The following is a 26,259-nucleotide window of genomic DNA, read 5'->3' as shown; positions in this document are numbered from 1 at the left end:
GTTCTGTATACGTTGCAGCTTATGAAGAGAGCCTTGCTTAATAATATTCAGCAGTAAGGCATTACAGTAATCCATTTTAAACATAACCAGAGCGTGTATCACAGAAGTCCTGAGATCCTTCGGGAAGGAAAGGTAAAACTTTCTGAAGGGGTTTAATCAACCAAAAACAGATTTTAATGGTTTGGCTATCCTGTAAATCAAAGGATAAAGTGCAGTCAAACAAAATACCTAGGTTTCTTGACACAGGAAATGGAGCAGGCAGGTCACCACAAGAAAATGGCCACCAGCGCGTTCTCCATAATGCACTGTTAGAGCCAAAGAAACAAATCTCAGTTTTCTCTCGTTCATTTTGAGCCAGTTATGGCCCATCCACTTGTTGACCTCATTCATACAATCATAGAACCTAACTATCACCTGCATACTAGGAGACCTCAAAACCAAACGAGCGGACCAGTTTCTCCAGCAGTGCCACATACAGGTTAATCAGGGTAGGGCTGATTGAAGATCCCTGAGGGACACCACAAGGAAGTTGGAACGGGGAAGCTCTAAAGTCCTCACAGTTCACGATGGTGGATCTCCCACAAAGAAATGAAGTAAGAATGCCCATCGCGTCATCTCTTACCCCTACCTGATAAAGGTGAAGTATCATCAGTTGAGGGGATTTGGTATTGAATGCAGCCGAGAGGTCTAATAATACCAGAATGGCTCCCCCTCCTTGTCCACCAGCCAGTGGATAGAGTCCGAAGTGGCAATAAGGGCAGATTCTGTGCTGTGTGCTTCATGAAACCCATGCTGGAAGGGGCTTGGGCATCCATTTTCCTGAAGGAAGTGTGCTAATTGGATATTAAGGTGCTTTTCTAAAATCTTAGCTGGAGTAGGTAATAACGAGATAGGGTGAAGATTCTTAAGCTCATTAGGGTCACCTCCTGGTTTCTAATTGAGTGTGATCACAATCGCTTCTTTACAGGAGGGAGGAAAAACCTTGGTGTTTAACACCTCCAGATAAGCCATTTCCAGTGTTGAAAAACAAGGTCAGGTGCTAGCCCTACTACTTTAGGGGGACAGGGATTGTCTGGGGATCCTGTCCTTACCCCTGACAGTAATGATTTAATTCTGTCAGCTAACAGCGGGGCAAAGACCGCAGTGTGTCACTGTGCCATCCCCTGATTCTTCCAAATCCAGATTCGAAGCATGCTGGGTAAAATTTGCTTGGATTTGTTTGTGAAAAGTCAGATACCTTGTCACAGAAAGCTTGGGAATTCTCTAATTCAGGGGAGGTGGCAGGAGAGGCGAGGGAGTGAACCACTAGGTACATTGACTGCCTCCTTAACCTTAGGAGCATAATAGTTAGATGTGGCTTTCCTAAGTTTTGGTCCAATTTCGATCTGCACTCCTGACGTCTGTCCCTTGTTTGTAAATGCTTAAGTTCCTCGGTATACCATGGGGTTAAGCCTTTCCTACTACCCTTCGGCCTAGCCCTCCTCATGGGGGCTGTCCGGCCTACCGCTCCCTTATCCCATGTTCTTACCTTTCCACCAAGGAACTATACTGCCCCCAACCCAAAAGGTTGGTCGTCAATCCCACACACAGACATCAGGGAATGTTACATTCCCACTCAACTTGAATGTGCTTCTTTCTCTATCACTGAGCCCTTTACAAAATCACAGAAGCAAAGACAAGCACCTGTTCAGCCCATCTTTTACCTACATCAGTCCTGCCACAACCTGTATGCACTGGCATCAGTTATGCCTACAGTCTTGCTTGGGTTATTGTTGACACTCTTACTCAAATAACAATAAGGAGGGTGAGTGTGCGGGAATGGGGGGATCCTGGGCTCACATTATCAGCTAAAACCATTAAGGGAAAATATGCACAACTAGGCTTCTTACAGTTCGCAGTTTATATATTTATTCAAATGTCAAATTAATAATTACAGACAGTGAAAAATTAGCCGGAATTGGACACTAAATTCAGTAATGCATGCAATAGTGCAATGTGCCTTTAAGAAATTAAAGAGCCACAGCACATATGACTGTAATCAAATAAATAATAACAAGCACTAATGGGAAAGGAGCCCACAGCATCTAGCTGTCTGAGTAAATGAATGAAAATTATGATATCTCTCCTTCTGAAGAAGCACATCTTTTTATAATGTTCCAAACAAAGACAACACACAATTCGTGGCATGGTTTAGGTAGAAAGGCAGTAATGCCTGTACACTAAACCAATAAGGCTTCTAATTCCCGAAACACCTACTAGAAAACGATTTTCGTTGAACATTAACTTGAAAAATGCAACTTAATACAATGGACTGTTCAGTACTGTGAACACAGAAATTGAGGTTTAGCATATGTCCTTTTCATGTTACCTAAGTACATTTCTTCAACTGAGGAAGCTACAGAAGAGTCACATCACATACAGAGACAGACCATGGCTGCAGTTGAATTTCAATGATTATATAAAAATGTATATGAAAACAAATGTGTGTGCACATTATTTAGACATGCACTTTTCATAATGTGACCTGCGTATGCTAACTGATTGGACCGATGCTCGGCATTTATTTATTTTCGAATGGAAATTAATTTCTCACAAAATGATTTCAGTGCAGTGTCCACCACAGGCTGTTTGAACTTAACAATAACTCCCTACACCCTTCTCCTAACTAAGATTTATAATTCATCATTGTAAGTCCACTCAATGCAACATTTTGTCAGAAAAGTATGCCATGCGTGTAATATTCTTCCATACAGAAATAATCTAGTAGGTTTTCATTTTTCTCTTGACCCTGTACCCTCACAGTACTTCCTCAAAACCCTTGTTTGGCATAAACCCATCATTAACAATGTGATGACCGAGATAATCCCTTTTCATTGCTGTATCTCACAGCACCTTATGCACTCCATTACCATGCCCCTTCTCTAATAATACCCCAATACGATTAAGAAATGAGAAAGCAGTAAGAAGTTAATTTACAACAGCAGTGGCAGGAGATGGGATGTGATAAAGGTGAAATGTGCATCCAAAGCATCCTGCCATCGCATCAGGCTCTAAACACAAATTACATACTAAAGTAATGTTAAAATAAAAACAAAAACACTGGCATTGAAGGGAACTAGCTTGTGTGCAGATGTGCTCCTAGCGAGAGGGCAAAATGCAGTCACTCAAAGTGAAGTTAACCAGTGACTTATGGCTTAAATAGACTAACCCACTGCCCCATCTTGTATGGTGTAGTAGACAGAAGCAAAATGTGAATGACACAATAATAGACCAGTGGATGAAGAGAAGTGTCTGAAAACTCCTATACATAAGTATGTTATACATATTTTAGTAAAATCATAAGGATATGGCTAACACAAGATCTTAAAAGTGGCTTGCAGCATCGTTGGTGGTAGCCAAACTATGTTTCTTGCTACAACATAGGCTTAACATGGCATATTGTGAGGGGATACTATACCAGGCTAATGATTTGTTAGACAAGTTTGACGACATCTGGAGCATAATTACTGCTTAGTAACTTTAGTGGCATGGGGGTGCATTGGAATTTGTTGATCATGTTTTCTATTGTTGAATGCATCATTTCATCCTTTCTTTTTATTTCCTTTTTTGCTTATTTTTTTCTTGTTTGAAATATGCTGTTAGTTCTTACTGGATTATGCATATGTATGTTATTCCCTTTTAAGGGTTTGAGTGCAACAATAGTTTAGAAAACTAGACTAGGCACATTTTGGTTAAAAATGTGGAAGGTTACGATGGACGGATGGTTGATACTCTATGTTTAGCGCTGATTGGCACAAGTTTGATGATTACATGTGTTTTTCCTGAAAACCCAATAAATTATTTAATAGTGTAAACAAAATACTTTGCAGAGTGTTTCCTACTGCACTGTCAAGGCATCTCCCAAGACGGTCCAGTCAAACTTTATTTCAGCGATCAGTTTAAGAAAGAGCAAGTGACTCTGGTGGGATTGTACGCTAGGATTGACATAAAAGAAAAAACGCATGGAGGCAATCAGTAGTTGGTGTTAAAAACAAAACAATTTAAGTAGTCGGAGGTCATTTGATCCCGCGCATCTTGAAAGTTCAAATGTTTGCTTAGGGGCCATGCTTTTTAACACGACTTTCTGTTCCGACAATCTTTGTTAAAGTTTCCCAAAAGTTATCTTAGGGTAATTTGCTGAATCAGAGAGGGGTAGAATTAAAGGGCAAATACCGGTCGTCCCCAAGGGCCCCATACCAGATTGACTGACATTGAAAGTTGGGCCGGTCACATTGCCAGGAAGGGTGGCATACCCATATATGACCTGTTACTCCAACTCTTTTACCTTTGAGATGAAACTAGCTAAATCATCTTAACCAGTTGAGGTTCTTTAAGCTGAAATTGGCCCTGTCTTGACTGCTGTAATTGATGCCACGCCAATAAGAGCTGAATGCCTTTGGTTCCATTTGCCTGATATTTATCCCTCTATTGGAGGAGGAGTGCAATAGAACCGAGATGGGATGTTGCTAAGTAGTATGGACAAGAAAATGCCAAAGAAGAGGAACATTTCACACTTTTATTGAAAGGTGTGTTTAGCCTGGGCAGTGCCGCACATATGTGTCTGCATCAACCACAGTAAGGTTGTGAGGTCATTTAAAAACTGGAGCATGTCAGCCTGATGAAGTTATAGCTGATTGGCTAATATTGAAAATAGATGTAAATGTCTCAAACACTGTCTAATTTGGTCTCCCAGTGCAACATGAGCCCACAATAATAAGAAAGAAGTGTGCAACTGGCCCCCATCATTTGTGGTACCCTACTGGAACGTTTAGGAGGTCAGCAAGGTTGGAGAATAACATTTCATTCATGGCCAATGAGGCAGGACAATTGACTTTTTTTTTAACAAACATCTGCTGTATTAAAGTTAGTACTGGTTGAGAATTAGCAGCCAGCCATAATGAATAATTAGAGTACAGAAGACTAATTGGGATCTTAGGGCCATATGTATGAACTTATTTTCCCATAGACACAGAATGGGCAAAACCCTTTGATACATCTGGCCCTAAGTCTTTCTAAGATCAATACATAATTGTTTGTTTAATAATTCATTGAAATAGTGGTAGTGTGCAAACACTAAAGAGTCCTCTGGGAGTATGAACTTCTAACCATCAATTGACTAACATAAGGCCGCAAATGATTACTGTCTGTTGAGGTTACAGAAATTCTTTGTAGGCTTTACTAAGTTGGAGATGGTTGGCAATGAAGCGGACCAAATGCTTTGTGGTCACCCCATGTGTATTCCTTACAAGCTCTTCTAATAAATCAGCTCTGAACGTGAAATTTGAGGTAAGGGGCTGGATTTCGGATAACCTGCAGGTGGCCTAGTTTTAATTGTAATTGCTTCTTCTCTGTTTAAACCAGCAAACCATGAAAGAAGGTTTTGGGGCCACAAATCAAATATGGACAGATGCTTTGCTGAGGAGAACCTTCACTGCTGTTCACAGAAACTAAATGGTGGCTGGTTTAAACTCATTTATTGGAAAGTAAGAGTCTGCAGACACACGCAGCCTATATAGATTCCCTACTTGCTGAGGATTTACAGAAATACCTGGGAGTACTCATGGACGTTTTGGGGATCATAAATTTGCATGCCTGCTCCTCCTCTACGAAAACCTACTCTTTCTGACTCTCAAGCATGTTTACAGTGCGGAGGAGTGAGTTTATTTGGCTAGAGTTCTTTTTTTTTTTAACATAAAATGTTTTTAAACAAGTTTATTTTGTCTTTCCCCGTGAAGAATATGCTTTCCCTGACCACCTTAGAAATGTGGGGAAGTTTTGCTTACGTTTCTGCCCTGGAAATTTTGCTACAAACACACGTGTATTTTTTAGTTGTTGATGGAACGGGCCATGAAGATTCTTTGTGACTGCTTGTAAATATATTGTAAATGCTTGTGTATGTTCAGTGCATTTTGCATCCTCCCAACCAGTGCTCAGTTTGAGCCAGTGGTTTCAGGCGGGGCTGAGCACAGACTCGTATTTTCTCTCAACAGACATTAGCCCAGATCAGGAGAGGGAAAATCACTCGCAGAGAAAGAAGGAATGAAAGTAGGACCGGAAAATGCGACTAAGGGTTGAGCAGGAACCTACAGAAGTGAGCTAAAGGGCCATGGAATGTCTGGTGGTGGATTAAAGAAGCATGAGGTGGATTCAAGAGTATGCATCCTTGGTATTTGGCAAACTGACATTCAGTAGCGCCGCCCGAGTGCTTCTTAACAGAGCTTTGGGTACCGCTGCTTATTGTTTTACAATTTAAGCACTGCCCATATGCCACACCACAACTGTGGAAAACGGCACTACTGAATTCATCACGAGAGGAGGTAGTAGTTTAAAAAACTCACCTAATAACATTAAGAGGAACACGTGAATCCAACTCAAATCTCAACTACCAGTCGAAAACACTTTGAACTGATTGTACCAAAGAATAAGATTGCAAAGCCAGTGCAATTGGCTTTAAAAGGAAAAGTCTCAATTTATGATGCACAGAAGTTCTTTAGGAATTGTATTTACCATTATGAATCACAGTGCACACATTGTGAACCCTTGTGAATCGCAAGAGGGAATGGGTAACTACGGAACGATTTGTACTAACATGCACAAATGCTTTTCAACCATTTGCATGGATGGTTAGTGCCTGCTGAGGGCAAGCAGTGACCACTTGCAAACTGTAAACTATCAAGACTGGACAGCTTACACTTGTGCAGACTAGAGCTATCGGGACAGTCAGATCTGGTCCTTGCTCTTCCCAGGTATAAAAGTGTGCCGCAGTTTGTGACATCCTGATCCCTGTACCTTTAATGGGGAAGGGGCGCCTAGGAGCCGTATTGTGAATGTGAATGCTGGGACTGAGGTCTGGTGTCCTTTAGAGGCCACCATCCCATCATTTGCTACTTCCACAATAGATCGCAATCCCATTACCCGTAATAATCAGAGGCTTATTTTGTAACTTTTTGTGGAATGTCCCTTTGTGCAGTTAGAGGCTGAGAACCTGTTGGAAAGGTTGGGTCAGGTCGTGGCACATTGCAAACCACTGTGCTGCTCCCAGCCCCTGCGCACGTGATCTTGTACCGTTTCAGCACGGACCAACAGTCTGCTATTGCAAATAATGCAGGACCGTGAGCACAGCACATCGTGTGCCAAAAGAAATGCTGATCACAGCACACCAGGAGTAGTGTGTGGAAAAGATGTACTTGGCGTATTTTATTTGTAAACGCAGGCACTTGTGTGTGTCTGAAATCTGCCATTCTTACTTTATGGACTAATTAGTACTTTTTTTCATTTCTTGCTGCAGGTGTGACTCCGAGAATCGGTACCTTGGTAATCCACTGAGGGGAACGTGCTATTGTGAGTAATAATTATTTTGCCATTTTTTTTTGTAATTGTATCGACTAAGCAAGATAGGTGCCTATGAAGTCACACTATAAAAATGTTTTTTATTAGATTGCTTGAAATACACAGCCATGTGGCAACTAAATGAAATCCACACTGGCGTATAAATAACTGTATATGTTTCAAGGCGAAAGTTCTTCTATTTATTGGAACTTCTCACTTCTGCTGTTCTGTATTGAACAGCTTCTGATGGGGTCGAATGTATGCACACCGGTTGCCTATGCAAGGCTATTTTGCAGTATCTATGAGCAGAGACTGCTACCACTATACTGGTGCTTCCAGCGTCCAAATGTTGTGGTTTGCCCAACCTGTACATTGTTCTTTATACCTTCAGCTTCCACTAGGTTTCATAGCTAGGTGTTTCTGTGGTTATCAGTTCCTTCATTAATATGCAGGGCAATAGCGTGTCATTGGAAATGCTTCATGTGATGACATCAGTGGTCATTTCACAAGTGCAGTATTGTGCGTTGCCACCACCTGTCCTTAGATGTATAATCAAGTACAAGAAATGTGGGACCAAACAAATTATTACATCTGCTTTTCTTTGACAGAGCTGAGGGTAAGAGATTCGATTCTGGGGCGGTTAACTTAGAAGGCATAGCCCATATTTGGGTTTTCCTTTTTATTACACAGTTTTGTTATGTGCAGGTAATCTACTGTTATGTTTTTTTGTTCAAAGTGAAGTTTGAGCAGAGAATTGGTTGTCACCTATGTTTCTTGGCACTGCTTATTTGTTTCTTTCCTATTTTCACCCATCCTCTGTCACTGGTTTACAAAGGTGGATGGAATAGCAAATCTAGTTGGCGGGAAGCTGAAGTGTTCTCCTCATGCATGGGCATTGGGAGAAGGGGAAGGCGAGGCATGCTGACATGGCGGCTGCCTTTTACGCCGGTTGAGTAGGGCGCGAGAGAGGCCATTTTTTCCCTGCACATGCCGCTGAAAGGAAGCAAACCGTGGTCCATGTAATAGGGGCAGACAAGGGGCTGGGAGAGCCTCGAGGTTTGTTGTTGCATTTCTTTTGAACTATGCTGTCACTGGAGGGCAAGCGGAGGAATTCAAAACTGTGGACCTGATTAGGTGAAAGTTCAGAGTGTAGGGGGACGTGATGGACAACATAAGCAAGATTTGGGGCAAGCAAGAGAGCTTGGTCCAATATTGTGAATTACGAAGCAAGGACCACAAGGGCTTGTGACAGCTTAAACATTGTATGCAGTTTCAGAAGTGCTGTGAGGGTGGGATATTGGAGTGGGATTTACAGAGGGGAGACGGGTCGAGTTGGAGTGTTGTGTTAGTTCAGTTGGCAGCAGGGGCGGCTCCTCCTTAATAGCGGAGGAGCTTCGCCCCCTGCTCAGAGTCGGGCGGTGACAAATAAAATGATAATAAAATAACGTTATCATTTTATTTATCAATGTCTGTCTGACAGCTGTGGCGGGGCAGGGTGGGACATAGGAAGGAGAAGTGGTGGGCACTTGAAAGTGCACATGTCGGTTTGGCTGGTCGTCTTAGGAGGGCCAAACTGACATATGCACTTACATTTCTCCAACCTGGTTGTGTTACACAGCCGGGTTGGAGAAATGGCACAGGCTCCCTGTGCCTGAGTGAGGATCAGACCAGCATGCTTAGGCCAATCCCGACGCTGCTTTCATGCTTGGTGATGGATGAGAGCAGCATCTGGATTAGGATCCTGTGCTTTTGTGCCCCAGTGACTGCTGGGAGGACAAGGAGCACGGAGGCTGCTGGAACCAGAGCGGGCGGCAGGTACGTTTCTTTTTTTTTATCCACCCAGCACTTTTGATTGCCGGCAGCCGCCACTGGTTGGCAGGGTGGTTTGTGCAGCTCCGCCGCAGGGCTGAGATCTCTGTTTGCCTTAATAAAGTGTGAAGCAGACTTTTGCTCTCGAAGTAGCAGAGTAGGGTGATAATTTCCTCCCAATTGTTTTCATGCATAATGCTCATATATTTTTTTCGCAAAATATTGTATGTTACACTTGGGTGGTCCTCCACTTTGAAAATGTATGCAAGGTATGCCCTTGCCTTCAAGAATCTCTTAGGTTAGCTACTCCGTGTATTTTCCATACGATATCTAAGTCGCACAATAGACGTTGCTAGGAAAGCACATGTTACAGTGGTACAAAGTTCCTATGAGACATTTTCTGCTTGCAATAGTCTTTCACAGGTGAAAATTAAACGATGAAGCAGAATAAAAACAAAAATAATTGTGCAAAATATCCTGACCCTAATAATTGGGATTTACACAAGGTTCCACCACAGTAAAGATCCAGGACTTGGAACAAGGGAAAAGCATACATGAAATCCAAACATCTCCCTTAGGTAGGCAGTTCAGGGCAAAGGAGACAAAACCAGTTGCAAGGTGTTCACCTCTTATCCATTGTGCTTCTTGAAAAGCAGTTTAAGCCTCAGTGACAGCAGAGCAGGTAGGACGAGTGCATCAATCAGTGGTAGCTCAGCTGTTACTATAGAAATACCAACCTGGGGTTCTAGAGCCAAGAGGAATGCAGTGTCTGGAGGTATATGATGTGCCTCAAATGTCCGATGTTTTCTTCGTGTTACCATCCATTGCACCGATGAGACAGCTGCTAGAAACAAGAGATGCTCTAGCAACAGCTGGGGTAAAACGGATACTTGCGCTGCCACTCATCCTTGATTTTCCTGGAAAAAATCATCAGTTTAATCTCAGAATTCAGGCTGTTAACCGATCTGTGTCAGATGGGCACTTTGATGTTCCACATGAATCAGGGATTTTGACAGACTACTCCTTTCCTCAGAACTTGTTAAAGTTGTGAGACTAAAATGATTTTCTACGAGTGAATTGTAATTAACATTCCTGGCAGCGGTTTCCTTAAAACCCTCCTTAGGGCACATACATTGTACAAAAATAAATTATGAAAGAAAACTGACTCTCTGAGCCTTATTTATCGTTTGGAGTGAACTGAAAATCCTCAGATTTCTGGAGGAATCTCTGAAGACGTAGTGCAACCACCCGGCTGAATTGCTTTCTGAATATCATACATACCGTGGAAGAAATTCAGGCGGAAGAGCTACATCGTATTTAGAGTTTCCTCCATAAAGTGAAAAACTTTCAGTTCCCTCCAGTCTCTAAACAAGGCCAGTTAGCTGCACTTTCACTTAATGCATATGAATACGTCCCAGAAACCACATCAAAGGCCGGTATTACGTTGAGCGCTTAGATTCACAACCCTTGATATAGCAATCTACTTTTCTTGTTTAGTCTATGTTAATATGATTATTTTTTGTTTTATTCTGTGCCTAACTATAAACCTTTTACAGGGCATCTCTTTTTCACCACATGTCAAGGTTTTTGCTGTTAGTCTTCATATACTCCTCCGCCCTATCCTTGAAATGTTTAACTCGGTCTGGTAAGTCCCAGATTGCGGACTGGTTGTCTGTTGCCAGCGGCTGAAGGACAGCACGTGTTTTCTCACCATCAGAGACTTTGGGGGTTATTCTAACTTTGGAGGAGTGTTAATCCGTCCCAAAAGTGACGGTAAAGTGACGGATATACCACCAGCCGTATTACGAGTTCCATAGGATATAATGGACTCGTAATACGGCTGGTGGTAAATCCGTCACTTTTCCGTCACTTTTGGGACGGATTAACACCTCCTCCAAAGTTAGAATAACCCCCTTTGTCTGAAAGCTTGCTGTAGTCATCGCGCAAGAAGCCTAATTCCGCAGTTAAGGATCCTAACCTGGTCCCCATGGAGACTCAGAAGTGCTCTATCGCCGCCAGCACCCTATCCATCTGGCCCGAGCCAGAAAGAGATGGTGTGTCTTCCAGTAAAGGACTGTCTGGGATCACGGAGGGTTGGTTTGCCGAAGCTAGCAGTAGTGGTAGCCAGCCCATTGTCAGTGGTGCCATTCGGCTGGTGATGGCAGTGTGAGGTGAGATTCAGAGTGGAGATATGCGGAGGACCAACCAGTGTTGGGACAAGAGGAGGAGAGGATAAGATGTTGCTTTTGGTGTTGCTGGTAGTGTAGAGGAGGCGCCTCGCTGTATTTAAGAAGATCCTGAGTGCAGGCATAGCAGAATTCAAAAGCATCCCAGGGTCTTATAGCATGGCAGGTACCTTGCGCATACCTTGATTAAGGCACCAATGCGTGAGGGGCAAAGTGTGAGAGGGGAAGAAGCCTCTTGACAACTCACGCAATTCGCAAGAAGGGTCCCTAGGGCTGGCTAGTATGGAGGAGATTAAGATGGGGGGGGCAGTGGCCCCTCACACCAGAGAGGATCCACCAGAATACAGCAGGTGACATGGTTCTATCCCCGGGCCTCAGGAAGGGGAGCAGCCAATGTTTCATGACTAAAAAGGAGGTCCAAGATCCAGGTCGAGGATCGCTGAGGTGAAGGGGAGGTCCCCATGTTCAGGACCTCCGATGTAGCATGGTAATAGTCGTGGGCTTCGGTACATAGGGCTCCTGTGCAGTAGAGCCCAATTTGAAGTTGTCCCCACACACCCCGACCGTGGCACTGGAGCGGGGGAGCCGGATGTGGGTGTTGTGTGTGGTATGAAGGGGCTCTTTGTCAAGTGTCTCCCCGGGGTTCAGCCTTCTCAGCGGCAGCTCACCTCACTATCGTGGGCCCCCACCACGGCAGAATGCCTGATGGGGCTGTGGCTGGGCCCAGGATGAGGTCTCACCCACCTTGATTGGGGCGTTGTAGCGGGTAGCTGAATGTGGAGGCAGCTGGTGGAGGGGTGGGGCCCCACTCAGACCCACCAGATGGCTCCCAGGGCTGTCACCCCCAACGATTTCCTGGCTCAGTGATGTGAGGGCCTCCTCAGGTCCCTCTGGGGGGCCTGGTGTGACACAGGGGCCAGCAGGGTCACCCAGTCTCAGCCCCGATTTGGACGGGCAAGTTCAGGATCCAGGGTTTTGGTCAGGGAGGCAGGTCCGATCCCCCCACAGGAGATGGATGCTGGTATGACCTGCGGTGGGGAGGGACTCATATGGGCTCATCAAATGTTCCCCAGGGCCGGCCCTCTTTGTGGTAGCCTTCCTCAATATCACGGGCCTCCATCAAGCCTCCCAGGAGGCCCATTGCAGCAAGATGTCAGACGAGGCCACAGTGAGGCCTGAAGGTGAAGTCTTCCCCTGCACTTCTCGGATATGGCACTGAAGCGGGGAGGCTGAGGTTGGATACAGCAGGTGGCAGAGTGGCCATGTGTGCACCCACTGGGCAGCACCCAGGGCCAGCGCTGCCAGTGTCTGCCCAGTTTGATGGTTTGGGATCTCCTCAAGACACAGTGGGGGCCACGCTGCAGTGTTGGGGGCGAGCAGGGTCACTCTACTGCAGCCCCAATGTGGGCAAACAAGTTCAGGGAATGTGCCACAGCGGTGAGCCCATCACCCCCATGAGGGCCTCCACTCCAGGGCAACTAGCATGGTCCTCTGCTGATGGGCCAAGCACCATGAGGCCAGGAGTCGCAGCCCGCTTAAGCAGCCAAAAGACACGCCCACAGCTTCAGAAAGGAGCACAGTGGGTTTAAGGGGCCATCTGTGCCCGCTGGCGGGCGTGATGCCGGGCCAGCAATTTGGATTGTAAACGATGTAGCGTGCAGAAGGGCGGAGCGTTTGCATCGAGTCCACCTTCTTGGCTGGACAGGCCACACCCCCATGAAATATACATTCTTGTCAAAGCTTTGTTTCTGCTTCTGACTCTCTTTTGCTGATGAAGTCAGGAAATAAATAAGTGCCCCCCTCTATTAGCCTAAAGAAATGTATTTTAAATGTAAGCTTACATGTACGTGGCACAAACTTTGATTTGCTCTGTCTTACCACAAATGCCCCATTAACTAGGTAAAAAGAGCCCTGCAGAACCACTGCCAGTACTTCGGTAAAACTTCAAAAGCATCTGTTGTCAGGGATATTCGACCAGGCATAGGCTTCAGAAGGTGCTGTTTTAGCCAACACTGGGAAAATACCCATGACTCAGGGGGAGACCTGCCTGGAAGAGTGATACACTGTACTGCTAGGTTTGTGCAGAGGAACTGACCCTGGATAAGGTTGATAAAAGGAAGGACATGCACTCACAACCCTGGGTGGAGATTGTCTCATGTAACTGAACCACTGAGATGTCATCATGATTTTGCATCCCAGCTAGACAGAACCAAATCAAAGACCTCTATTTGATGAGAGGGCTGAGGATGAGCAAAGGATCTTGCAGGACTTTGAGTGTGGTGAGCCGCTATTATCCAGACTTTAGGCAGCTGTATCACTCCTATGATGTCAAGGACATGGATGACTTTTTTAAATTTTACACTGGGGCACTGTTACATTAACTTAGGTTGCTCCCATTGATTCCAAAACCATTTCCAACATCTCTCCACCCCTTGTGGTTGCAGAAGTGATATAATGTAAATGAATAACTGGAACCTACCCCAAAATTGCAGTTTTCAGACACTGGATAATTATACAAACTAAGGTTACCGCAGGTTGCGTTGGTTGAAGCTACAAAACAACTGTGCTCACAGCAATATAAAACAGTGGACAGACTCACTGTTGTGTTTTGGCCAGAAAATGGCCTAGCCCAGTGGTTCCCAATCTTTAGACTTCTGTGGACCCCCACTTTATCATTACTGGTACACCAGGGACCCCCAATGAATCATTATTGGACTCCACGGACCCCCTCATTGAGTCATTCCTGGAAGTCGGGGACCCAGACCTAAACACCGTTGATGATTTGAACTCCAAAACAATACACAAAAAATAGAAACAAGCATTCCATCAACACATGCACAAATGATAACACATTTTATTTGATTTGCTATCAAATCAAGTACAAAACTAAAACATTTAACTTTAATATGAAGTTTAAGTTTTTCTAAATTCAATTGAAGCCGCACATCGTCCATACCATATTCTGTTTGATGCACCTGCACTGGTCCCACAAATCAATCTGAGGACACTAATTTAATGTTTAGCCTTCATTTTCAAATTCCTTGACATTTACAATACATTTTAGAATTCTCAATTGTACATTTAGCCACTTTATTACATACACTTTATTAATCTGTTAATATTAGTTAATTCTGTAAGCAGTCATGAATGTTCTGAGGAGGCTTTGCAGACCCCCAGGGTCCCGGTCCACAGGTTGGGAACCACTGCCTTAGCTTACAGTTTTTGTACAGGGAAAACATGTTCTGCGTTCAGGCCATCTTGAACACAACACCCTCTATTTCTTTAATAAGGATGGAAAAGAAGGTTAAGAAGGTTTTTATCCTCAAATGCAGTGTCTCTTGTACAGGATAGGAGCTATGGGTCTGGTGGGCATCCTACTTGAGAAATGACTAAGCTAGTGGAAGGATAGATGTCTCTCACTTGTGGCTTTGTGTGTCCATTCGATAAATAACCTAGTGAACAGCAGAAGGTCACTTATTAACGCCTACTTAGAATTAGGCCAGTAGCCCTTTTTGTTGGGCTTACAGTTTACAGAGTAGACCACTACGACGTACATGTATACAACAGGTTCCCCTCAAACATATATTTTATGTAAGCAAAAATTTGATTTTTTTCGAACTACTTTTAGTTTATTATCTGCTAATTATTAGAAACTCATATTGTTAGTGTCACACCCTGCTTTGCATCTCATTGTGGAGCTATCTGTTTGAGATCTCAATTTCACATCTATTTCGTTTCATGTTTTTAGTAGACTCTTAACCTTGTCTGAATGTGGTATTTGTATAGTGTGAACGTAGCCAAAGACAGTTGTGTGCTGTACAAGATCAAATGCAACCATAAAGACCACGAGTGATAGGAGAGGTAGATGGGTTCTGGGGGCAGAAATGTACATTTACTGCATTGTGATGTAGTGCTCTTTAAAGAGCTGCATCTTCAACTGTCGCCTACATTTTACCAGTGTTGCGACAGCTCTAATGGTTACAGGGATGTTGTTCCCGATCTTGGCTGGCTTGGCTACATAGATTGAATAGTCCTGCTGCCTTTTCTTCATTTCAACAGTTATTTTCCTGTCTGGTGGCATCCTAGCCAAGAGATACAAGAGATGGTGAGAAAACATTGTGTGGGCCGACAAGTGGAGACAGTGGCGTGACTCCATCCCTTAAGATGAGCTAATGTGGGGTCCGGGAGGCAATAGAGGAGGGGTTTACCACCATTCATATGGGTTCTAAAGTCACTTTCTTAAAGAAACTGTTTCACTTTTTAAAAAAGGGAGCTGGTACCAGACCATCTTCAGCATTTGGCGAAAGTTGGGGTTCCAAGCCATCAGGGTTCATGTCATTGAGCTATAAATGTTCTATTTCTTACTTAGTGTTCTTGAAAATAACAGGAATTCAGTCTTGGTAGGGGTATGTTTCAGGTAGGCGTTGGACATCAAGTTCTGGCTAAGGTAAAGACAGTGTCTAGGTCTGATGCAGAGGATTGGTTGCAAAATATTTATTCTTTAACTGTACTTCCATTTAAAATGTACCCAATGCTGCTGAAATATGTCACTTTACATATCCTCAAAAGTGTACTATACATTAGTAAGAGTTGGATGTCCGCTTAGAAATAATATAATGGGTGAAATGCTACAGAAATGTTGTTTACTAATTGTCAATTGTTCCTTTTTCGTCATCACATCATAATTTACCATATTAAAACATTAGGAAATGATTACTGGCCAAGCCTTATTCTGATCCTAAGGAGGGCCCTAATACATGCACCATTCACTAAATTGGCACCCCCCTCTGCTAGATTTTGTTAGATTTTCTATAAGAGAAGAAAGCACATGGAAGCATGCCATATTGTCATGAGTAGCATCCTGGTTTATTCATTTTGATTTCCTTTTTCAACTAAGGGCAGAAACAGTCTGCTTCACTGGCTGAATTTATTTTTTAAATTGGAAAAACACATAAAGCAGGATTTCTTTTGAATGCTTCTGCATCGTATTAATCAGAAATATCAGGCCAGTAGTTGTGCATATTAACAGCATTGAGTTAACAAAAGGGTCAAGATTTTCTAGATATGCTGTAATAGCTGCAAATGTGCATGTGCACTAATACTAAGATGCAAATGTTTTCAAGTGAGCATATTGATTTGTTGAGTATGGATAATCTGATAGAGACTTCTAGTTGCAGATTTATTACCATTGAATTCTCCCCAGGTGTCAGTAACCCTGCATGCCGTTAGGTGGTGTTGATTGGCATCATGTCTATCACAGTTCCTATATAGGCGCCATCCTTTGCTGACATTAGTTCTTTTCTTTCAAAGTCAGCAAGTGCTGCTATGAAGAGAGCTACCCCTCAGTCACTTGTTGACTAGCTTTTTTCGATGTTTTGTCGAATCATTTTTTGAATGTTCTACTCCTAGTGCATCGAGGATGTTCTCCAGAAAGACCGACTTCAAACCCTGAGGATACTGTCATCAGGCGATATCGTGACGGATCCGCACCTTGTGTGTCTTTGGTACTTGGAGCGTGATCACAACCTGAAATCATGCTCCGAGTCACACAATGCTGATGCTGACAGGAGCCTTGCCTCCTAGAACAGATCCTCAGCTCTTTTACTACGGGGTAGACCTCAGAGATGATTGGGTGGGGTCGCTGAACTCTTTAGAGAATACAAGTCCCATGAAGGAACAGACTGGAGTGAAGACTTGGGTGAGGCCGGTGGACTGGATAATTCTCAAGATATTGCCATGCTTTCTCCCTCTACTATGGCTATGGAGGAGGGAGTGTCTTATGCTACAGTGGTGAGAAGAGCAGCTGAGGTCCTGGAACTATAACTGCCTTTGATGGCAATCAAGACTAATCACTTGACAGAGGTGCTACAACCTGGGAGCTACCATCTCAGAACCCCTGCTCCTTTTTTAATGAGGCCCCCAAGGAAGTACTTCTGGGTGCCTGGTCCAAGCCCAGCACAGGGGCTCCTGTAAACAGGGCAATTGCCCCGCCACTATCACCCCACACAGGGGGACCCAAGTTTCTTGATGCAACACCCCACCCCTGAGAGCTTGGTGGTCCAAGCCTGCACCTCTCAGGGCACGTTCCCTTATGCTCCCCAAGACAGGGAATCCAAAAGGTTGGAATCACTTGGGAAGAAGATGTTTTCTTCTGCCAGCCTTGTACTGCGGTCCATGAACACCACATGCCTTTTGAGCCATAATTCCCACACGCTGTCGGACATGGTTGTGCAAGTGCTGCCAAAGGTCTTGGAGGAGGTCCTGGCTGTACACTCTCAGGCTGTCGTGATGGAAGAGATGCATTGAAGTTCACAATCCATTGCAGACTGGAGATGACCGACCCAGTGGGAGAGCGGGTCATCGACAGTGGCCCTAAGGTGCCACGACTGGCTGAGGACATCTGTCTTTTCAGGGCATGTCCAAGCTTCTTTGATGGACATGTCCTTTGATGGCATCCGTCCCTTTGGCGACAAGGCAGACTCGACGCTCTAGCGCTTCAAGGATTCTTGGGCTACACCCAGGTCATTGGGCCTCCCAGCACCACCTGCCCTCCCAGTCCGCCTTTTGCCCCTTTCATGGCTATGAAAGGGGCCTCCATCAGCGTCCATTCCTGTCCAGCTACCGTGGTAAGCATGCTGCCAGCCTCTTTGTGGCCAAGGGCATGGGATCCACTGACCTCGTGGATCAGGTAGCCAGCGGTCTGAACAGTCTGCTGGCCCCCTGTAGCAGCCTCTAAACCTTCCTAGTCTGACTTGCCCTACTGCAGGCCAGTTGGCACCAGGTTTCACTACCACATACTCTGCTAGCATTTCATCATGTCAGACAGGTGCATTTTGTAGCTAGTTCGAAGAGGCTACTCCCTCCCCTTTGATATGACCCCTCCATCCATGCCGCCATCCTACGATCGGATGACAGAGGGTCAATTATTACTTCTCCGTGAGGAAGTTGTGGCTCTCTTGGTCAAGGGAGCCATAGAGTGAGTTCCTGTGCCAAAATTAGGTTGTGTTTGCTATTCCCCTCCCACTTTTTGGTCCCCAAAAAGGACAAGGGCCTCCGCCCTATCCTAGATCTTCGATACCTCAATCTCTTTCTCAAGAAAGAGATGTTCAAGATGCTCTCTGTGGCTCAGGTTCTATCTACCCTTGACCCAGGAGACTGGATGGTAGTGTTAGACTTGCCAGACGCTTATTTTCATATCCCCATCCTCCCTGCCCACAGACATTACTTACTGTTCACAATAAACCACAAGAACTTTCATTTCACAGTGCTCCCCTTTGGCCTTACAGGGCCCCTCAGGCGTTCACCAAGATGATGGCGGTGGTTGCGGCTCATCTGCCAAGATCATGGGTTTCAGTCTTCCTCTATCTCAACGACTGGCTGTTGAAGTTGGGCTTGCCCCCAGCTGTCGTCTCCCACCTCCGGACTACGGCAGACCTCCTGCAATTAAAATGCAGAAGTCACGCCTGACTCCCTCTCAAACGTGCCCTTTTATCGGAGCTGTTCTGGAAACAGTGCTGTTTCAGACTTATCCTTTCGAGCGATGAGTTAAGGATATTCAGGCTATGATACAGATGTTTCAGCCTCTATCCTGGATATTGGTGAGCATGACTCTAATGCTGTTTGACCTCATGGTCTCCTGCATCCTGTGATGATACATGCCAGATGGCACATGTGGCTCTTCAGTGGAACCTGAAGTTCCATTAGGTGCAGCATCAGGGGAATCTCTCTGACAAGGCCCAGCTCTTGGAGGGAATTGTGAATGATCTTCAGTGGTGGTTAACGAATCGCGATTGGGTCGGAGGCAGATCCCTCTCACATCCCCAACCAGATCTGACAGTAGTGACAGATGCGCCATTCCTGTGATGGGACGGCCATCTGGAAGTGGTGGACATCAGAGGCCTATGGTCTCTGGCAGAATTCGGGCTCCACATCAACTTGTTGGCGCTCCGTGTGATCCAACTAGCATTGAAAGCATTTCTTCCCTCTATCAAGGAAAATATGGTGGAGGTGTTCACTGACAGCATCACCTCCATGTGGAACTGCAAGAAGCAGGGCGGGGTAGGGTCCTCGACCCTTTGTTGAGAGGCTCTGAGCCTTTGGGCGTGGCTGGAACAGCAGTGCATATCTTTGGTGGCTCAGCATCTGGCGGGAAACTCTGAATGCTAGAGCGAACAAACTCAGCCGAAAATGCCTAGCAGATCACAAATGGTGTCTCCATCCAGAGATGGTGCAAAGTCTCTTTCAGCAGTGGGGAGAGCCTTGGTTAGATCCATTTGCCTCCACAGAGAATGCACAATGTCAGCAGTTTTGCGCGTTGGACTGTCAAAGGCGTCAATTGCTCAGAGACGCCTTTCATCTTGAGCGGAACTGTGGCCTCCTGTACGCCTTTCTGCCCATACCACTCCTGCCCAGAGTTCTCAAGAAGATAAAGAATGACTGGGCACAAGTAAACCTTGTGGCTCCAAGCTGGGAATGGAGAGTCTGCTATCCCGAGCTGCCGCGCATGTCCATCGATCCTCCGATCAGACTGCCCATTCGGGAGGATCTTCTGTCACAGCATAGGAGAGGGTTCTGCAACCAAACCTGTTCACTTTCTGCCTTCTTGCATGGAGATTGAGCGGAGACAGTTGACACCTTTTAACCTTCCTCTTGAAGTCTGTATTTTAATCTTAGCAGCCAGGCGTCCCTCCAACTAAACGGTATACGCCTGTCATTGGAAGAAATTTGTGGCCTGGTGCACAGACAAGTCTGTTGACCCCCCTTTCTGCCCTTCTCTCTGAGGTCCTGTTTATCCTTTTACTGTGCCAGCAGGGAATTACTATGGACACTATTAAAGGTTTTTTATCTGCTATTTCTACCTTTTTGAGGCTGTTTTACCACCTTCTTTGTTCAAGTCCCCTATTGTAAATAGGTTCCCCATCCCCATTCATTATGCCCCTATAGGATCTGAATTTGTTTTTCACATTTCTGATGTCCGCTCCTTTTATCTCTCCACAATTGTCCTCTCAAGCTTCTCACTTTAAAACAGCCTTCCTTGTCGCCATTACATCTGCCTGCAGGTGAGTTATCCCTACGTTTCCATCTATCCTCACAAAGTGGTGATTCACACTAGGCTCTCCTTTCTGCCAAAATTGGTTACGCCCTTTCATGTAGGCTAATCCATCACCTTACCTACTTTTTTATGCACCACATATCCTTCTAAGGAAGAGGAGCGACTCCCCCGCCTGGACCTAAAAAGAGTGTTGACATTCTACCTTGATCGTGCAGAAGAGTTCCAAGTGGACAACCAAATCTTTGTAGGATATGTGGGTGCGATGAAAGGTTGGGCAATGCAGAAGTGGGTCATACTCTTCATTAAGATCTGCCATGCACTGACCAAAAATCAACCCCCTGAGAGTTTGCGTGTTCATTATACCCAAGCTAAAGCTGCAACCACTATGTTACCATGTGGAGTTCCAGTCCTTGACATCTGTCAGGCGGCAACAAGGGCATCTCTGTACATGTTACGAAACATTACTGCCTGTACAGTCAGGTTCTTAGAGATAGGCACTTTTCCCATTCAGTCCTGCAGGGCTTTCTGGTATATACTTGGTTCGCAGATCCACCTCCAGGGATGGTATTGCTTGGGTATCTATTCAAAGGTCAGGAATCTGCAACTAGAAGTCTCTATCAGATGAATATGTTACTTACTTTCAGTAATGCCTTATCTGTGAAAGACAATTTCTAGTTGCAGATTCCTTACTGACCCACCCAACCTCCCTACTCTGCGAAGTGATTTCTGGGGCCGGAACTCCCCTTTCTGGGCCTTAGTTTTTACGCACCAGTAATCAGTTTATTTATGGCTTTGTGCTTCTGGTGTGGAAGATCGTGAAAAGAAACTGACGTCTGCATGCCGAGGTGGTGCCTATATAGGAACTTCAACATCAAAACCAGTGTTGACGATGACAGATGTGGAGCTGATTGATGCCTCCTAACGCCACGCAGGGGTACTGCTCATGAAAATCTTCCGGATCCAGTCTGTTGCCTGGGGAGAATTCAAAGGTAAGGAATCTGCAACTAGATAGTGTGTCTAGTAGACAAGGCGTTACCAAAGGCAAGTAACTGTTCTTTTGCACACAGGAACCCTACAAATATTGATAAACTGATGTACCTTTATTAACTATGTAAATACGGAAATATACTAAGTACAACTTACTTTATTCAATGGTCAGATAAACAGATAAAGAAATAATAAATTGAAACAAATGTGGAACATACCACAAAAGCTTGGCTTGAGCCCCTTGCATGTTTCTACAGTATAATGTCTTCTTAGATAAGCTAAACAAAAGGCACTGAATTCATTAATGATGATGTACATTTGATGGGGTCAGGAGAGACTCCAGATAATTAATTCCATCTGCAAAATGTGTTTCAAGCAAAATGATTAAGATAATCATCTCTGCAGTTAAAATCCAAAAAGCAAATAACCCACAGCCCATATAACAATATCAAAAACGACTAATTAGGGACATACCATCCACGTATTGTCAATTATATGCAGCAGCCTATGATTCAACCTTTACCAGCTCTTTTCATTCATTGTACTCAATCTTTTCACTTGAGAGTCATGTGTTTTTTAACCCTTCATTTTCCTTACTATTATCACGTGGTTGGACACTATGGGGGTCATTCTGACCCTGGCGGTCTTGGACCGCCAGGGCAAGAATGACGGAAGCACCGCCAACAGGCTGGCGGTGCTTCATGTCCCATTCTGACCGCGGCGGTAAAGCCGTGCTCGCACCGCCGGGGTCGGCGGTGTCCCGCCGATTTTCCCCCAGCGGTGATAATCCGCCAGGGCAGCGCTGCAAGCAGCGCTGCCCTGCGGATTATGACCCCCTTACCGCCAGCCTCTTTCTGGCGGTTTACACTGCCAGGAAGAGGCTGGCGGTAAGGGGTGTCCTGGGGCCCCTGGGGGCCCGGCCTGCTTTTCACTGTCTGCATGGCAGACAGTGAAATGCGCGACGGGTGCAACTGCACCCGTAGCACGGCCGCAACACCGCCGGCTCCATTAGGAGCCGGCTCCTGTGTTGCGGCCCCATTCCCGCTGGGCCGGCGGGCGCTAACATAGTTAGCGCCCGCCGGCCCAGCGGGAATGTCGGAATGGGGCCACGTTATTTCGGCCGCATGGCGGGCGGCAGTAGCCGCCCGCCAAGGTTGGAATCACCCCCCTATATGTTGTTACAGCATCCTCAGAAGTGTATAGCTTACTCTGTGACTACTATGTGGCTGTTTGAAGTCAGCATAATACGCATATAAATATTGTCCGCTTCCTCCTTATAACACTCCAGTTCTTTATGATCTAAATATACAACATAGAAACAGGTATAGCAATGTGTATAAGAATTTTCTTGTAGTAGTCTTAATTTCTGAAGACGTTTGATGACTCCTGAGCAGGTTAGTTCATTAATGAGAACTATGCAATAGTAATTACTGTTTTTACAGAGTCTCATTTCTTTTTTTTACTCAGATGGGATACCCTTGGTGAAATTCCAATATCATATTTATTCACCTTTAGTCAAATTATTAGTAAAGTTGCACATTTATTCAATGATAAGAAGATTTGAATGGGAATGGTGACATACTGCACAGATGCTTATATATCAAATTACTGGTCATGTTAATGACAATAATGTAGGATTTGTCATATTCCACAGTTCTTACCTTGACAGACTACGGTCCACTCATGCGCAGGAAAAATGGTCCACAACTCGGATTTCTACAGATCCTCCGCTCATAATATATGTGATAAAAGTGTCTGAAGTAGCGCAATGCTGACAATTTCATAAGGGTCTTCTCACAAGTGGTCCTCTCTCTACAAGGACTTTTGTATAATTTTGATTTTGCAGAAGCCCTCCATACTTTATCTGAGAATCATGATCACCCCTCTCAGAGAAAACTGTACCACTCTTCTTAAGAATTTTAACAGAGTCTAAATATCATACTTGAGGCACACACACAAAATAAACAGTTGGAAAGGAACAGTAATAAGTGTAACTGGCTGCTTGTTGGTGTCCAATTTTACAATCCAACACTGATTGGAAGCGACATCATGGCTACAATGAAAATATGCAAACCTTGTACCCATCTCACCTTAAGGGATTAAATGCTTCCATATTTTAGGTACTCAGGTTAACATCTCATCAAATTCCCAGTATCATTCTATTTAAGGAATATTACGTCTCCACCATACTCCAGCATGCTTATACAATTCTCTCAAACCTTAGGCGGTGAACTATGAATCTTATATAGCTATTAAAATCACATGACTCGATAGCTCCATCCTTGCCTCCTCTGGCCTCCTTGAAATCTCAGTTAAATCTTCTCTAGAGACATTTGTGCTGGTGATTCAGTCTCTTCCAAGAATATTGGTAGATGATGTCTGTCTCACTCACTATTTCCCATCCACATCTGGGAGGAAGTTAGCTTTTACTTTAGTCGTAGTTGAGATGTGTATTGTAAAAGTCTTTGGACACCACATGACTGTCCTTTTCTTAGCTATTACTGCTTGTAGTGAGACCGTTGCCCAATAATTTGGTTTTGCAGGTTAGACAGGCACAGTCCTGAAGTGGTAAATCTCTTTTTTGTAACTGAGTAATACCACTGATTTTTCATGCCATTATATAGATTTACCACATATTAAGTCCAATGTGGATTCGTGCAAGGCTCTTGCCCCCCTTGATTGTTTTCAATATTTATCTAGGCCCTTGGGCTCTCTGATCAGGTCTCCCATCTCTGACTCACTGATTATGTCAAAATTCAACTGATTATTGGATTTAATCAGCTTTCTAGCAATTATACTGGACAGCTCTCTGATGGCTTCAAATATACACCGGTACATTTTAAATTTTTGTAGTTGAATGCAAATAAGACAAATGACCTAATCGTTGCTCTACATCATTTCCTGTTAAACTCATGTCTCTAGCACACCCCCACAATATCCCACCTTCATCATGGAAAACCTTAGCTTTTTCTTGGACCAAGATCTTTCTTTCAGTCTTCCAAATAAGATGATTTGCTCCTCTTGTAACCATCAGATTCAGCTAATACAAAATACTTTGACAAACATCCCTAGTTCTTTGCAGGCAATTGTGCCAGTGAACTGTTTTCATTCCCGTCTTGGTTCCAGAAGTACTTTGTATTTGGTTATGCACACCTCTAATCTTTAACATGCTCCAACAGGTTGAAACGTCACCACACACTTGAGGGACAAAAGTAGTTTGTTACTGAGGTATGATGAATATTACACTGGCTGCCCATTCAGCAATGCAACTTTTTGAAGGTGTTAAGCTGCCTTTACTGGGCTACTTTTAGCAAGGCACCTCCTTTCTTCAGTAATTTTTTAACATCACTACTACTTTTATAACCCCTTGCTCAGCACTTCAGGGTCTGTAAAACATGGGCCAAAATATGCTGTTCCCATTTTATTTTTAGAAGACCAGTGACCATTTGGACCTATTAAAGGTGCTACAAAAACACTTATTTTTCAAATCCAGCATGAGAGTGCCCCTAAATTTGTGCTCCCTAAATATTATCTCAACAACGCGCTTACAGTTTGATGAATTGGAGAAGTTTTTAAACCTCAGTATCACGCGACAATATATCCCAGAGGTAAGACACCCCACAGCATATCAAAATACAGTCAGCTAAGTAAGGTCCGCTCTATTATTGAGTTCTAGATCCAGAATACATTTTGAAAGATTTATTTCAAAAATTCAAAAGACACCGGTGCAGAGTTAAAAAAAAAAGAAAATGCAAGTGCATGAAGTCAGTGCCATGAAGGCACTCAGAATAGAGCATTACAGATTAATGTTGAAATCAGAGTAATAACAAATAAATAATTCTAAGTCCCAAGTGAACAGCAAATCAGTAGGGGAACAGACAGCATCCCTAGTAGCATTCAGAAAAGCTCCTGTCTTACCCCAAAAAATCAGGGGTTTACATCCCATTTTCTTACATAACAAAATCATTAGTTCTGTATAACATTGTAGTGTGAGCAAAATAAATACATTCTTAGCAAATCAGAGCACAGTTTTATAAAATGTCATATTGCCTTAGCATCTAAGCACTATCCCACTATGTGAATATTGATGTTGCTCACTTTATTCTAATGTCATCTGGAGATGGCTTGACAAACTAGTTGCATGAACAACAGTGAACTATTATGAATGAACAGGGTACAGCGAGCTAGTGGAAGGTCCTTAAGAAAGGAAACATTATTCTGACCAGGCTGGAAAGTTTTCATCAAGAGCAGCAAGAACAGCGTTAAGAGAAACAGACAAACATGACTCTGCTTGGCTGTATGCTGCAGTAATAAACAGTGTACATGCAATATAAGAAATCCATTTTAATGGTGTCTAAGCCTATGGTCTGGTTAGCATGATCCAAGAAAATACACTTCTATACGTCATTGGGAATTCATTTCAAATGCAATAGCATCGTATCAGTGTGCACATATAAATTCAAAAGTAAATCCACATTCTGCACGTTGTTAATAAAGCACAAACATATAAAATGTACAACTCTAACAAGAGCTTGTGTGCCCTAGAATTGACTCTGCTTCAGTGCCAAGAAACCACTGGTATGTATACATGTACTTAACAGGTGATTCCAATATATTCAGTTGAGGTGCCCAATACTTTGCCTGATCTGCAAAGCTGCCATTTTCACTTCATTAAAGAAAGAGAATTTAGTGAAAGTAACCACAATCTAGAGTACAGTGGAATGTAATTATTATGTAGCCCACAATATGTCGTAGCAGCATTAATAAAAGAGCATTCAAACCATAAACACCTACATCTCTATCCCACTATCAAACAAGGCCACTCATGTATTTTGTTTAACTATAATCAAAAGCACA

The 26,259-nt window shown here is 44.0% G+C and overlaps 1 protein-coding gene across 2 annotated transcripts in view; it reads left to right on the top strand.

Annotated features, from left to right (window-relative positions):
* The window catches only part of ATRNL1 (attractin like 1), a 2,088,076-nt gene that overhangs the window by 1,093,781 nt on the left and 968,036 nt on the right, over nt 1–26,259 (top strand). For both annotated transcript variants that reach the window (XM_069239275.1, XM_069239274.1), the window contains exon 21: nt 7,328–7,380. In XM_069239275.1, coding sequence (XP_069095376.1) covers nt 7,328–7,380 — 53 coding nt within the window. The remainder of the gene's footprint in view (nt 1–7,327; nt 7,381–26,259) is intronic.

This window comes from Pleurodeles waltl, chromosome 6 (genome assembly GCF_031143425.1).
Source record: "Pleurodeles waltl isolate 20211129_DDA chromosome 6, aPleWal1.hap1.20221129, whole genome shotgun sequence".
NCBI lineage: Eukaryota > Metazoa > Chordata > Amphibia > Caudata > Salamandridae > Pleurodeles > Pleurodeles waltl.
Note: the sequence above shows the minus strand (reverse complement) of the source record. Positions and strands in the feature narration are given on the sequence as shown.